The 16,044-nt window shown below is 46.8% G+C and overlaps 1 protein-coding gene across 2 annotated transcripts in view; it reads left to right on the top strand.

Annotated features, from left to right (window-relative positions):
• The window catches only part of LOC130393197 (arf-GAP with coiled-coil, ANK repeat and PH domain-containing protein 2-like), a 49,782-nt gene that overhangs the window by 23,336 nt on the left and 10,402 nt on the right, over nucleotides 1-16,044 (top strand). The window contains exons 9-19 of one of the 2 annotated variants that reach the window (XM_056603819.1): nucleotides 1,896-1,970; nucleotides 9,945-10,057; nucleotides 10,453-10,504; nucleotides 10,605-10,705; nucleotides 10,980-11,085; nucleotides 11,555-11,763; nucleotides 12,333-12,402; nucleotides 12,531-12,625; nucleotides 13,203-13,405; nucleotides 14,422-14,514; nucleotides 15,448-15,540. In XM_056603819.1, coding sequence (XP_056459794.1) covers nucleotides 1,896-1,970; nucleotides 9,945-10,057; nucleotides 10,453-10,504; nucleotides 10,605-10,705; nucleotides 10,980-11,085; nucleotides 11,555-11,763; nucleotides 12,333-12,402; nucleotides 12,531-12,625; nucleotides 13,203-13,405; nucleotides 14,422-14,514; nucleotides 15,448-15,540 — 1,210 coding nt within the window. The remainder of the gene's footprint in view (nucleotides 1-1,895; nucleotides 1,971-9,944; nucleotides 10,058-10,452; nucleotides 10,505-10,604; nucleotides 10,706-10,979; nucleotides 11,086-11,554; nucleotides 11,764-12,332; nucleotides 12,403-12,530; nucleotides 12,626-13,202; nucleotides 13,406-14,421; nucleotides 14,515-15,447; nucleotides 15,541-16,044) is intronic. The other variant, XM_056603820.1, reaches the window with a different exon arrangement.

Here is a 16,044-nt window from a genome sequence, read left to right on the forward strand (position 1 = left end):
TCCCCAGCTCAATATTAATGCAGTTTATTATATGGTGCGTTTTTCATTAAACGCACAAACGCTGTAAAAATTGGATTTAAAAACAACCAATATACTGTATATCTATATGCCTTTGTTTTTCTATTACAGCTACATAATATAATTTAGGCATGGAAGATGTATCAATTCATTGTGTGTCTCATGTACAGAACGGAATAACTCTCAACAATACAGGTTCAAAGCTTAAACCAATGATTTAGTAATCAATAAAACATGAAAATATAAAAGCTACTCAAAACAAAGCAAAAGGTCAACGAGTTTGACTTTTTACCTTTACCTCTGCAATCTGTAATGCCCTGATACAGGCGATCAAAGGCAATGAGATTAGATACCTGAACTAGCTTTGCTTTCTCCTCACAGCTTCACTAGTCAAACAGGATGGGATTAACCAATCCTCAGATAGGTCAGTAGCACATCTTCGCTATTGAAGTTTCCTGAAGCTATCTCTTCCAAATACACTCTTTTCAGCCACCAAGCCACCCTGCCTGGCCTCAACTTCAGCAGCCCTTGAGAGTTTTTTTTGCCCCAACATCTGAACAGTTCCACCCATATTCTCTAGTATTTCTCAGTGTTTCTCCCTAAACAAAGCAACCCTTCACCAGATAGCCATCCATCTGTGTAGGGATCTGGGGGAGCTGCTATTGTAGGTTGGTCTCTGTGGTAACAAGCCATTAAACCAGCCACGCTAGAGTTGTAACACACAAACACGCACACGCACACACACACACACTGAGACCCTCCTTATTATTTGGGTTAATCTTTTCCTGCAGAAAAGAAGAAAAAAGAGAGATGACCCTGAGTTTGTACAACATGGAGTACTAGCGAGGAGGAGCAGAAGAAGCATCAATCACCCCAGACCTAATTTCACACATGACATGACTCTGGTAGCAGACTCCATTTTGGATCTGAAGCCAGGGAATGAGCTGATCCCAGCCGGTCGATTGGCTGGTTGTTCCTCAAATTGAAAAAAGAAAGAAAATGAAATTGGCCCCACGCACATCGCACACACCGAAACACCCTGGTTGACGACTGGTATATATTTTGGCGGGTTCCCTTTTTCTGTTTGCAAATGGATAGCGCTGATGCAGCTCGACTCCACCAACGGATGGATGTAAACAGTCTGCTTGTTATGTGAGCCTAGTCCACATAGCGAAAGTGGAGCAATCTGCGGAGCGGACAAAAAACGGGGTGTTTTTTTAATCCAAAAATAGATTGGGGACGTTGAAAGTAGAAGAAGAAAATAGATCTGGAATTTTCTCAGAGGACAATATGTTTTTGCTTCTCATCTAAGCGCATTCGCTAATTCACTATTGATTGGCCGCTGTTCTCTTAACAACTACGGCACGCCCATATTTGAAAATAAATCACAGCCGAGTCAAGGCCAGACTGATAATCACTCTGAAACGCAATCACAAACCTCAGTATCTGGATGGTTTCACGAGGCTGGTTTATCGGAGCTCTGAGACGCGCAGCCGAGAAAGGCCCCATTCAGTCCAACTCAATCGTCCCCGTTGTTAAATGACATAACAGTTGCCACTCTTACTCATACTGGACACTTGTGTGTGTGTGTGAATGTCGATACAAGCCTTTTGGGTAGCTCTGTATGTACGTCGATAGAACCACATCATTAAGGGTCTGTCTATGTATGTGGATGATATCCCCGTTTGTTTGGGGAGTGCGTGCATGTGGATCCAACCAGGTGGCTCGGCGCGTTAATCCGTCAACCAGGGCAGGGGGTTCTGCCTGCTCGTATGTCGATGGGATCACATGGTTCTGTGGGTTGGGACGATGGTTTAGGGGGGGCTTCTGGCTAATGAGTGGATGTGTGTGTGTGTGTGTGTGTGTGTGTGTTCCAGTTGGATCAGCTGGTGGTGGATGCAGCCAAGGACAAGAGAGACATGGAACAGAAGCACTCGACCATCCAGCAAAAGGTACACACATGTTTATTGTTTCTTCTTTCCTGTTATTGTCGTGTCGTTTTCCTTAAGAGAGCAATGTCTAGTACGAACTGGGAATGGACATGATGTTGAGAAGACTCAAAAACCTTGTTCAATAAAAGAAAACATTGAAGTTGAAACACACACACACACACACACACACACACACACACACACACACACCTACACACCTACACACCTACACCTACACACACGCACACACACGTCAGCTAATAGTACTACATGCACTTACTAGATTTGGGATCCAGGTACTTTCTGACCCCATCCCAAAGCCTCTCTGATTGCACTCAGGCCCTGCCATTAAAAGTAAAGCCAGAGGGCTCTGCTCTGATATTACTTTACCGTCTCCCTGCCCCCCCTCGAGGCGGACTATCTTATCTTGCTCTCACCATGTATCGGATCAACCCCGTAACCCCTGTCTGCTCAGGGCTATGTCGTATGACTCACCAGTCCAGGTCCTTGGTGCTCAACAGTTCGGAAAAAGGCAAGAAAAGGCCCATAAACGGCTTAGGGCTAAACGGCAGAGCTCTGCTGAATCCGTGTCACACTCGCTCCAATGAGCTGACGCACTGTGGAGTGTTTAAGTTAACTGAAAATTGTATATCTTATTCACGTGCAAATTACTTCTACAATCTCTCCGAAATGGTCCTAGCCTTAGTTATCGTTTAAACACTGAGGGAGCTGTAATACAATTCAATTTGTTAAACTACTATTCATTAAACTACCAAGTTTGTGCCGTTATGCTTCCGCAAGGGGAACTCCCTTTTAAGACTATTGGATAGGATCGTTTGCATATCTCATCAGGGATTGGCCCCCTTCCAGCCCCTCTGGATGTAAAGGGCCAATGGGGGCGGAGGGGCGTGGCTGTGGTTCGCACACCGCTGAGCTCCTGAGGTGTAAGGTGCTCCGCGGGGTGATCTCAGTCGCTGCAGTCTCATACATTATTGACGGCTTCAGGGAAGCGTGGTGGTCACGCTTCAAAAACAAAGGAGACGGGTTTCATCTGCAGCCGGACTTCAGACGCCCAAGTCATGTCCAGTCCCCATCGGAAGACACTAATACTGTCACCATGTCAACTCCCTCACTCTATGGTTGAAATGGGTAATTTCTCTCCAAATGAGGTGAAAAGTATCTGATTATAAGGCTGCGTAAGATTGGCCCATCTCTATATGGGTATCGCTGGGCGTCTGTCTGTCTGTGTGTCTGTCTGTGACTGCCTCTTGGTGTCTCCCTGTGTCCCCATCGCCCCCCCCTTTTCTAATGTTTTCTTCCATTCTTATGTTTTTATATTCTAGTCTATCTTGTCCTTCACTGTCTCCTCCCCATTTCAAACAGCCTCCCTCCCTCCCTCCCTCCCTCCCTCCCTTCCTCCCTTCCATAGATGCTCGGTGCCGGATCCCCGCCACTGTTTGTCCTTGAACACATAGTTCCCCACACTGCCCCTCCCCCCCCCCCCCCCGACCCCCTCCACTCCCCCTTTCTCCACACGCTATTTTTAAACTGTCTGACTCGCATGCTTGTTCTCCCCTTCAACTCTCGCTCCGTCTCTCCTCGCCTCTCCTTATGTCTCTCTGTAGCGTGCTGTACATCAGCACCCCTAACCAAAGCTCTGCTCTCTCCCTCCCTCCCTCTGTCACTCTGCGCCCTCTCCAGGCTGCTCTGCAGGTAAGCCCCGTTTTCCTCCTATTTAACACCTCCCCCCCCCCCGTCCTCGTCCCTCTTCTTCCTTCCTTCCTGCTCTCCTGTCCCGTATCGAGTGTTGCGTTCTCCACCGTGAACGACGATGGCGGTCCTCTTGCTGAGTGTGTGTGTGTGTGTGTGTGTGTGTGTTAGTGTGTGTGTGTGTGTGTCGCTCCCCTGCCGAGCTAAGCAGATCGCTTCCTGCCTCAAGCGTGCCGGGGCTTGTCGTGTGTTGGACGTGTTATCCCTGGCTTTGCATTGCTTCAAAGTGCTGTCAGCCCGGAAGGTCATTCATACCATGAACGCCGTCGATGGAGGCATTTCACACAGCTCATTGCACCAGGATCGTCCCGTTCAGGTTATGATTGGGAAGAATCCTATTCCCCTGTCGGTTTGCTGTCGGAACACGTGTGCACAGACTGGTTCTGTGTACTAACACCCTACATTTAACCTACATCAACCGATCGATGGCTCACCATGCAATGTTGCGGCATGCCTCAAGGGGCCGTTTGACCTGTGATGTCTTTGCTCTTTTCTCCGTCTGCATCCTTCAGCCCTAGGGCACACGTGTGTGTAGTGTGGGTATTTAGGGCTTTGAAGGAACACACAGGAATAGACGTCCTATTTATTACCATGGTGAGGACATTATGTGTGCAGGATTAATGTGTGGTGCATTCATCGTGACTGTATAGATAGCACACACTCTCACAGAGCAGTGTACAGTAAGGATGCTGGGAATGGGGTTAGTGCCTTGCTCAATGGCACTGGAGCTAATGAATGGTGTGTATTCATGTTCAGTTTAGCTCTTGTCCGCCTGGGTGAATCTCTGAGCTCTGGTAGCTCTGTCCCCAGCGAGCAGAGGACTGTCGGGATGCTTTATAGCTCCAGGCGTTGTGGTGCTGAATCTGTCCGAACGTATATAAAACACAAGGAGGGGAATGGTTCCAACACGACAAAGAACAGATCCTCAACAGTCTGGAGGAATGCCTTGTGCCTTACGGGTCATGACCTGTGCACCATTCAATCCGACGTTTATCTGAGGTTTCAGGGGCAGATGAGCAGCTGGGAATTGTAGTCTGAGTTTATTCTGTTGGTTTATTCATGCCTGTAGGGCAGGCCCATAGCTGTAGTAATGCTAGGAACAGACACGGGAGAGAGCCTCCTTAAACTAAAGTCACTATAAATGTTTGATGTTTAGTTAACCTAACCCTGCTGTGAGACACACACACACACACACACACACACACACACACACACACACACACACACACACACACACACACACACACACACACACACACACACACACACACACACACACACACACACACACACACACACACACACACACACACACACAGAGGGTGATTACAGTGTGTGCGTATTGGAGGATGGGCTAGGTTGGACGATGACGAGGACGAAATTTGCGCACACACACACTGGCACACGAGAGGAATGCTTGCTCAGAAGAGGAGCCGGTTTGCTGAGGCTAACGGTGTCTCTCAGTGAGATGCTACAGTAAGCAGGGACGTTTAGCAGAAGCTGATGCTCGTTAGCTTCACCTGCTACCACACACACACACACATGCATGTAGGCCAGTTGCTAGAAAGATGAGGATATTCAGCCGCTTCCACTATGTTTGGTATCTGGTGAGTGCAAAGCAAATATTATTTTTGAATGCATTGTTTTTTTGGTGCGTGTGTTATGATACTGAATATACAGATATTAGCTACAAAGTTGTATGTTTGCATTCATAGATAATACCATAGGTCCAGCTTTACATTGTGTTCTATGACCACTGGTCATAGAAAGTAGCATAGTCTCGCTATGCTATCTCCACAACTCATGATGCCTTGCTGTAAGGAACACATACATCCTTCTTCTTTTGTGCCTTTCTCTGTCCTTCTATCTGTCCATCGTCGTGCGTGTGTGCACTCGTACAACGTCTTCAGGAAACGACAGAGACTTTACCTGACGGACGCAGGTTCTGTGCTTGGACCACGTCTGTACGTACAGTAGCCCTGTCACCTCTGACCCCCAGAACTCATCCCCCCCCCCCCCGATTGTGTGACTACACCCGTGTTGTGTGCAGTGTGTGCTCAGACCGATGCACATTTTGGTGTGTTTCGGCTCACCGCTGAAACGCCATGAGTGGGGAAATGTGTTCCGGTTCCATGGCATGGATTTCAATGGTTGTTTGTGTTGTTTGGGATTCGTTGTTTTTGTTGTTGTCCAATAATTCAAGATTTGGGTTTTAACACACACTTTGTTGTTTGGTTCGATGCGTTGCTCACCAATAATTACACTCTTTGAACAGAGGAGCTCTTTCTTAATGTGTCTCATCTCCCGTTCTTCCTTACCATTTTTTGAGATTTGAAGATTTGTTAGTTTTCAGTTTGAATACGAGTCTTTATGTCTCTTCTGGGGTGTCATAGTGGATGCTTTATCCCTTTTATTTTACATCCATTTTTTATTTTCTCGACTGGAGACTTTGTTCCTTCACCCTCTGGTTGAGTTGCAGGTCAGCTGGCTTAAAGCACAGCCCTGGAACGGTCAGGGCTAATGACATTCACGCTAAGGGACTCTGCAGCTCTAGTCACAACGGAACTGTCGCCAGGATACCACGCTAAATCAGCCACTATCTCTCCAATAACGCTTCCTTCTGTAGTCCGTCCTCTTTGTTCCTTCTGTCCTTGATTTTGAAAGCCAGAGGAGAATTTGGTTTCCTGAGACACTTTTCAGAACAAGTTGCCTATAAATCGTATCTGAAATTAATATTGCACTTAAAACGTTTTTCCTTTAGACCGCTTCATGTTTGCCCTACCGTTGCTGCCAGCACTGTGTGTGTGTGTGTGTGTGTGTGTGTGTGTGTGTGTGTGTGTGTGTGTGTGTGTGTGTGTGTGTGTGTGTGTGTGTGTGTGTGTGTGTGTGTGTGTGTGTGTGTGTGTGTGTGGCATGTTGCACAGCAGTATAATGAATGCATGCCGCTGTGTGCATCCATGTGTTCAATGTGCATTATATAACTCGAAACATATGTATTTGCCCTTGAGTGTGTTGTGATCACGTCGGGTCCCTTCTGGCGTATATTTCAGCGAGAACTTGACGGATCTGAACTCGGCAGGGCCCTTACACAGAATGAAATAGTCCACCGGGTACACCCTCGACTGGAAATCAAGATTTAAAAACATTACGTAGACTTATCGTAATGTTTATTCCAAGAATATCTGGAATTTCCGCTCACTAGGAAGTAAACAGGAAATGATTGCCTGCAGAGATAAAACAACCTCATTATCCTTGGTTATGGATGTTTACTGCGCTTGAAGATTCTTGAAATATCGGTGTGAAGATTTGCAATTGAGGAGTAAATCTACATTCATTGCAAGAGGAAATGTTAACAGTATTATAAGAAATGTTATCTGGGATTTATTGTTTTGGTTAGATTCATTATAGTCGGATCAAAGCTGAGTGAAATATACAATAAATATCAAATGTTTACTAGAAAATGCCATTCCTGAAGGAATTGCTGTGTGAATCCTGGCCGTTGAAAGGCTGACGCTAAACTGGACTGCTGGCTTTAAATGGTTTGTGACATTTTAAGGGTTAATTTGAAAGTAAGTTTAAACAGAGTTCAAACATTTAAAGTCTGAATGGTTAAGCTTAACAATATAAACATACAAACCATTGAAAATAGTTGACAAAAAGGTAAATAAAGTTCAACAAATGGCTTAACATGAGTAGTACAGTTTGGACCTGGGCCTATAGCATGATTAAATACTAGTATTATAAGTAGTAGAGAAGTATGATAGTCCAATTATAAGTCTGATATAAGACTTATATCAGTCTCTACTTATAGTAGTTAATATTAGAATGATATTAACAAAGGTAAGACATGTATGGTTGCAGCTTGGGAATTTGTTTCCATCTAGTTTGTAGAGTTAAGGTCAAAAAATGATAAGGCTTATGATGTATGAATCTGTGGAGTCTCAGCTTTCAGTTTAGCATTTAGAAAGATAACCCCATAACTTGTACAAGTATAAAAGATATTGGAAATCTGTTTAGATCATCATAAGATCAAAATTATGTTGTTATGCTAAATGTTTGGTTTAAAGGTTGAAAATTGAGTTGTGAAGTCTGAAGTCTGCCCAGTGACTTAAATTATAAAAAAAAAAAGTGGAATATTTAAACATATACAACTTTTATATTTATCAAAATGAAATTGTGTTTAAAGAACAGTTGTAGCAGTAGACTCCAATACAAGCTGCCCAATTATTCAAATTTGAATGAAGTCTCCAGGCGGTAAACTGTGGAAGTAATTGTGGCACGAATTTTGATGAACGCAATTTGTCAAAACCAAAATCATCTGTTCTAGTTCTAGCGTTAGCATCAGAAGCTCAGTAGTAGCTGTCACTTCCTGTACCAGAGAGGCAGGGAGGGCTTTGGTTTCACTGGGAGACGAGGTAATTGGATCCATCACGTGAGCCAGGAAAGGCCATGGATGTTTCCAGAAGCTTGGGGACGACTATACCCTGATGCTGGCAAACTCTTGAAAAATAAACAGATACACCAGGAGCTAGGATTGGTCGTCAAGGGTGGCCCCCAGGTGTGGGAAATGTGAGCTTAGCTGGGGCTGACACACACACACGCGCACACTCACACACACACACGCACGCACGCGCGCGTACGTACAGCCATAGCGTTAGTGCTTTAGGGATGGTAGGCTAGTAACGAGCATGAGCAAGAGGGTCTGATGACAACACAACCGAGGGTTCGGTTTCTGCTCTCTGGAGCAGAGAGAGAGAGGGAGGAAGGGATGGAAAACAGATAGGGAGGTCAGGGGAGCGAGGGACAAAGAAAAGTGACACCGGAAGAAAGAGTGAGCAGGAGGGTTAAAAAGTGGACAGGGAGAGAGTAGGCCTGCCAAACAAACTCCAAACAGTTACAGGTACAGGTACAGTCTGCTTGTCGGGATGCAAGTGTGTGACGTTAGATTCTGAAAATAGTGCGATGGAAAAATCATCTTCAATCTCTACGTATTTATTTTACGCTAATACATTTGAGTAAAATAACTTAAGAAAACGGTTGTTCTTTTACTTAATGAATATGCTGCACTAGAAAACAATCAAATAAGGTTAAAACGGTGTCTGAACAAAATAGTATTGGAATAGCTGGGGAGAAGGCAGTAAGGCTAGGTCTTACTGTGAAGAATGTAGGTCTTTCCATAGCCCTGGGGGCCGCAGCATGTGACTTACTGGCATGAACCACGACCAGGCTGAGTGTCTTTAGTGCTGTACCAGGGATATGATGTTGTGACGTTAAATGGAGACTGACTTCAAAGTAAGAGTTCCATTTTATTACTCAGAAGCTCCTGATTTTAGAGGAAGTATTTTCCCCAGGGGACCAGTGACGTCATATAAACCTGGGTGCGTCATTGGTTGTACTCATTACAAGACACTAAGTTAAGGGACCCTTACCATGCTGTATTGGTTATACACATCCAAGACAAGAAGTTAAGGGACCCTTAGCATGACCCTTACCTCCATTTTGCAAAGGTGTATTTGTGTGTGTGTGTGTGTGTGCATGTAACATTCCCTTACGCTGCTCTGTAGACTTTAACAGGGTGTATTTATAAAAGCCGTCCTCGCTCAGTGAATGTGTTTCCCTGGATGGAACAGTCATGGTGTGTTGGCCGGCTGGCTCTGCCTGGTCCCCCTCGTGACTCCTTTGGGGGGGTGGGGGGGGGGGGGGAAGCTGTGCAGCTCAAGGTCACTGTGTTAAGAGCTGACGGGTGACTCTATAGTTTAAGTGCAGAGTCACATCTTCCATCCCCTGCCCCCCCCCCCCCCCCCCCCTCCCATCCCTTTCTGCCTAAGGCAGGCCTGCTAGCAACAGAGATAAACATCCATTAACCTACATTCATATTTAGTAATATCTCTCCCATGTCTCTCCCCCACTTACTCCTCTCCTCGCCTCACTTGTTCTTTCCTCTGTATCTCTTCTTTCTTTGTTTTTTCTCTTTTAATCTGTTTCCTTCTTCCTTCCTCTTCTTCCTTCACTTTATCTTTTTCTTTCTTCTCGTTTATTTGTCGGTCTCTTTCTTTCTCTTTCTCTTTATTTCTGTCTTTCTTTCTCTTTATTTCTCTCTCTTTCTTTCTCTTTCTCTTTATTTCTCTGTCTCTCTTTCTCTGCCTTTCTGTCTCTCTCTATACCTCTCTCCCTCTCTCTCTGTCTCTCTCTCTCTCTCTCCGTCTCTCCATCTCTGTCTCTCAGGACTTCTCGAATGACGACACCAAGCTGGAGTACAATGTTGATGCAGAGAAGGGCATCGCCATGGAGGGATACCTGTTCAAAAGAGCCAGCAATGCTTTCAAAACATGGAACAGGTGAGGACACAGTGTGGCCGGTCCCTTCAGCATCGGCACACTGTCTGATGCCCTGTAACACTGACCCAGTCCTCTCCCTCAATGGGACGCCTTACTCCCTTTCATCATTCCTACTACGGGTGATTAACCCTGACCTCCTCGTCGGTTATTTGTACACTTAGCCCCGGAAACCTTTCCCCTGTGTGGGATGGAACTAGCCGCGGTCTGCGTCCTCAAACTTATTTCCAAGTCATCTTTCTACATTTCTGTTGGAGAACATGAATTAACTGTAACTGAAATATCTTGGCCGTCAAGCAGAACAGCATCTATTCTGGCTACCTAAAGAATGGGACCATGCCGTATTGTGTGGGGGGAAATAAATAACGTACATGTTTTTATTCTACCTTGTGATTCAGGCGATGGTTCTCTATCCAAAACAACCAGCTAGTCTACCAGAAGAAGTTCAAGGTAGGACCTCTTCCCGTGCGTGTGTGTGTGTGTGTGTCTGCAGTGTGTGTGTGTGTGTGTGTGTGTGTGACTAACGCTGGGTACCCACCCCAATCCCCAGGACAACCCCACAGTGGTGGTGGAGGACCTGAGGCTGTGCACGGTGAAGCACTGCGAGGACGTGGAGCGACGCTTCTGCTTCGAGGTGGTGTCCCCCACTAAGTGAGTACACACACACACACACACACGTGAATACACACACATGTTAGTACACACAAACGTGTGCACACACGCGTGTACACACACACAGGTGTATACATACACACACGACTCTAAATAGACACAAACATGTGTATACACCCACGACGCACGGGAATACCCACCCAGAAAAATAAACACACGTGAGATAGTATTTGACGTACTTCCGCAGCGATTAAGTGACTTAAGTGTGTTAATGTGAGTGTGTTAATGTGTTTGTTTGTTTGTGTGTTTGCAGGAGCTGTATGATGCAGGCGGACTCTGAGAAACTGAGGCAGGCCTGGATCAAAGCGGTCCAGAACAGCATCGCCACCGCCTTCCGCGAGAGAGGAGACGAGGAAGAGGTGACACACACACACACACACACACCCTCACTCACTCACTCCAACTCACTCCAACTCACTCACTCACTCACTCACTCACTCACTCACTCACTCACTCACTCACTCACTCACTCACTCACTCACTCACTCACTCACTCACTCACTCACTCACTCACTCACTCACTCACTCACTCACTCACTCACTCACTCACTCACACCCTCACTCTCTCACATTCTCACTCACACCCTCACTCACACCCTCATTCACTCACTCACTGACTCTCTAATTCACTCTCTAATTCACTCTCTAACTCACTCTCTAACTCACTCACTCACTCACTCACTCACTCACTCACTCACTCACTCACTCACTCACTCACTCACTCACTCACTCACTCACTATGTGACAATACAATAGGAAACATTCGGGCTGCATGGGTCCAGCTCTCTGGAAGGTCGGACTGACAGACGTGTTCCCCCCCCCCTCCAGAAGCTGGACAGGAGGGCGTCCACGTCCACGGGGAGCCTGGACTCTGGGGGCGAGCCCAAGGAGAAGCCCCTGAAGGGGGAGAGCGCCCTGCAGAAGGTGCTGACCATCCCCGGCAACTCCTGCTGCTGTGACTGCGGCCAGCCGGACCCCCGCTGGGCCAGCATCAACCTGGGCATCACGCTCTGCATCCAGTGCTCCGGCATCCACAGGTACTGCACTGTGGTACCGTTACGCTGCACGTAACACTGGACTGTACGTACATGGTACACCAGGTACTGTAAAGGGCCATTTTGAATCTTAATTATGAAGATAGACAGGGCACTCTTCATTTGAAGGCTACCCTTCATTTCATTCCTTCTGTGTAGTTTCTTGATTTTTCAAAAGGGTATGAAACAGACTCCAGATACATCTCACATGCAAACACTCTGCACACTCCCAATATCACTTTATACAACCATGAGACATCTATGGCCATTCATTTATTGGACTGTGAGACCCCTGACTCTTATGGGTTTATCTGTGTGTATGGACTCTTGGGCTCTTAAATGTTGTGTAAATGTTTTTATGTCTTGCTATGAGGATTGAAGAGATGTGTAATGCAAGACAAATGTCTGTGTAAACAGACGTTAGAGTTTATCTAATCTAATCCAATGGAGCGTGATCTCCACCTGGTGGTCAAAAAGTGGAATTGCAGCCTCTTGCGTGACGGGGATAAAAGAAAACAAAAAAAAAACGTACACTATCTTTTCTGTCCTCCATTGAACGTTTGTTTCTGCAGGAGCCTTGGGGTCCATTTCTCCAAGGTGCGGTCTCTGACTCTGGACACCTGGGAGCCTGAGCTGCTCAAGGTGGGGGAACACCAGCGGGTCAGGAGGGGGGGGGGTGGGGGGGTTCTGACACAGATTCTGACACCTGTCACTCACAGATTCACGGGTTTTCATGCGTTTCGTCTCTCTCTGTTCCTGTGCGGTTCCAGCTGATGTGTGGACTAGGGAACCAGGTGGTCAACGGTATCTTCGAGGCTCGTAGAGAGGAGCTGGTTGCCCGGAAACCACAGCCAGGAGACCCCAGGTAAGCCCCCTCCACCACCTCCACCACCTCCACCTCAGGCCGCTTCGACTAGACTCTACTGCCTGAGCCAAGACTATGTTGGTTGCTTTCATTCACTCAGCTCTGAACAGGGGTGCTTTTACTTTGAAAGAGACGTATCAAATTAAATTGAGTTTTAATAGGGATAGAATCTTAATTTCCGGAATAGAAAATAAAGGCAATTTATCATATAAAAAGATAAAATGCAGGCACTGCTGCAAGAAGTACAGGAGAAGAAGTAATAGAAATATATTCATATTTACGTAAATCGTCTTTTACATAAAATTATAATCTCTATTGCATGTGTGTGCAGTAATACAATGAGTAGAGGAATCCAGTGTTAAGCCCATTATAAGAGTGGGAATTCAAGGAATTCCAATATCTCTCTGTGGTACAATAGGATTAAATTGAATTCTCTCTTGCATATGAGAAAGAGGTTCATGGAGAGAATACACTCAGCATAGTCGTTTCTTAAACCCCTAACGGGTAATGGATGGTGTCACAGCAGACAGCTCAGCACGGTCCAAGGGAAAGCTCTGTAACTGACCTCCGTCCGCAGGCAGGACATTGAGGCCTTCATCAAGGCCAAGTACGTGGAGCGGCGGTTTGTGCGGCGGCCGTCGGACGAGGAGCTCCGCACCAAGGTGGTGTCCCTCAGCAAGCAGGAGAAGAGGCTGAGCAGCAGCAACGACCACCTGCCCCCCCGGCCGCCTCCCCCCACCCCCAAGCTGAGGCCCGCCTCCAACGCCTCCGGGAAGTCAGGTCAGCTCACGTGGTTTTTCTTTAACTAGAGATGAAGGCTGATCTGGAGTCGGGTGGGAGGGATTGAGAGGCCGACCCGACGGAGGTTTCTAGAAACCTTGATATCGTCTTGGTCAGGGGTCCAAGGGTCGAGCCTGGAGAATGGGTAGGCAGGTTGGTAGTTGTCCTTTTTCAGCTTCTTATTTGTTGCCGGTAAACATTCTGTACAGTTGGAACTGGACTCACTTTAGAGTCACTCTTAGTTGTTTGTTGTGTTGTTTTATGCTTCAGTTCCTAGATGTATTATTAGTATAATTGTTATTATTATGAAGCTGAGTCTTGCACTTAAAAGCCCTTTTGCTTTTTAAATACAAAGCAAAAGTGGAAACAACATCCACCACTGGAAAATGTCAATTAAAATAGACATCCACAAGAGATAGAATTGTGGCCTGCCAATGTGTTACTGTGTTTTTCACACATGGTTGATCGTTTGCCTTTTGCGATTGTTTCAGTCGACCATTCCCACGGCACACACACACAAACACACGTTGATGGTCCTCCTCAGAAGTAAAGAGGATTGATGTCCCTGGTTTCCATTCAGGAAACGGTTGTTGTAGCGGAGATGTTACTTTTATTCAAAAGAACATCGCAACACCCTCTCTGTCTCCTGTAGCCTCATGCTCTTTGTCTCCTTGAGTAAAGCTGAGCTTCTAGTCTAACTTCCTGTGCTTCACCCTTCCTGCTCTCTTTCTCTCTCTCTCTCTCTTTTTCTCTCTTTCTCTCTCTCTGTTCTCTCTTTTTCTCTCTCTTTCTCTCTCTCTGTTCTCTCTTTTTCTCTCTCTTTCTCTCTCTCTGTTCTCTCCTCTCAATCCTTGTCTTCTGCAATCTCTACCTCTCTCTGTTCTCTGGCTGCCCTGCGCTTTCCGTCTAACCCCCTCCTCATCCCTGCCTTCCTCTAACCTCCCCCCCCCCCCCCAACACCTGTTCCTCATCCCCTCGGCCCTTTGACCCCCATCCTTCCCCCATCCTTTGCGTAGTTGGAGCCAGTGGCCGTCGTGACTCTCTCTTCTGTGCCGACGAACTCGACTCGCTATTCTCCTACTTTGACACTTCCTCCAAGCTGAGGAACAGTAAGTACTGAAAGCTTGATGTTTCGACCCTCCCCCCCCTCCCCCCCCCCACCCCTACTCCTCCGCCTCTTCCTCATCTTCCTCCTCTTCCTCGCTCATCTTTCCGTTTTTACTCCCTGCTCGGGGCCGTCGACTAACATCCCATCCAAACCCACCCCTCCACCCCCTTCCTTCCAGGACCTCCCATGGGCCATTTCCCTCCCGTCGGCCCCAGTGTGGAGCGTACCATCCGCTCTGCTCCGGGGGTGCTCTCACCTCAGTCATCGTGGTTCATGTGCGGTCGTCCGGGCTGTTGTTGTGTCATACGTTTGGTGTTTTGCAGGGAACCTGCCTCAGCTGCTGACGAGGCGGTGAAAGGGTTTAGGGGTTTGACACGGGGTGACGCTCGGTTCAAAATATTAGGAACGCTCTGATGTTACCGGGTTACAGAGTCTGAAATTGGGAGAAAGACCTGAAACTGGCGGCTGAAGAAGCTGATTATGGTTCCACGTCGTCGACGCAACGCAATGAGCACGCAGACGCTTCGACGCAGTCGTGAACCTGTTTTGGTTCTGCGTCGGGTTTGAGTGAGCGGACCAATCACAGGCCTTGCTGCTGTTTGTTGCTAACCTTGCGCCTCCGGCCCAAGGTTACAAAATTTGGGAGGCACATGTCAGGCGCATGCGGTGGACACAAGGAGGGTCCGCAATACGTAATGGGTCCTTAAACCCCCTTGCGTCGCGTCAACGTGGAACCATAATCAGCCCTTAAGACCCGAAGCAACAAAAGCACAAGCTGAGCAAAAAACAAAACAAAACAGACTTAAACTAAATGACTTGCCTGTGGTGACATGAAAATATTAAACAAAAGGAGTTCCTAATATTTTTTTTAGAGCTTGCTTTCTCCAGAACACGTCTTGCAGGTAGTGACCGCGGCGGTTGTGTTGTTTCACAGTCAGAAGTGCAGACAGCGGCATTCAGAACAGCGCCGATGGCAGCAGGGAGATGCTGGCCGACACACCCTCTACTATCAGCCCGGCGGACACAGGTTGGCACGCTCTCACCAAACACTCACGCGAGACGTCTCGGGGAGGAACTGATCGATAGCTTTGTGTTGATGGACCCGTTTGATCATTAAACTGAACCCAGAGTACTCAGGGGTCATGTTTGTGTTGTAAAGCACGTGATGAACCAGATAAACAACAGCACTGTTCGGATGGCCCATCTGCTCAGAATCGTAAACTGTTGCAGTATGATTCTCAAGTGTACTCGTAGCTCCAGAATGACTTTATAAAACGGTGCTGCATGTTTGTATCATAATATGGTGTCCTGCTAGGAGTAACAATGTTTTACCTTCTGGATGCAAGTCGTGTGATGTAGTTCCTCTACACTGGCCTGTCTAGCTCAACTGATAGAGCATGGTTCATTGCCAAGGTTAGGGGGTTCGAGTGCCACTGGGACTAATGGCGAGAACGCATTGGCTCTCTGTATTGCAAGACTTGCAAAAATGTTTTGATCCTGATCCAAATTTCAACTTCAAGGCACAAGGTTT

Source organism: Gadus chalcogrammus, chromosome 12 (assembly GCF_026213295.1).
Source record: "Gadus chalcogrammus isolate NIFS_2021 chromosome 12, NIFS_Gcha_1.0, whole genome shotgun sequence".
Classification (NCBI taxonomy): Eukaryota; Metazoa; Chordata; class Actinopteri; order Gadiformes; family Gadidae; genus Gadus; species Gadus chalcogrammus.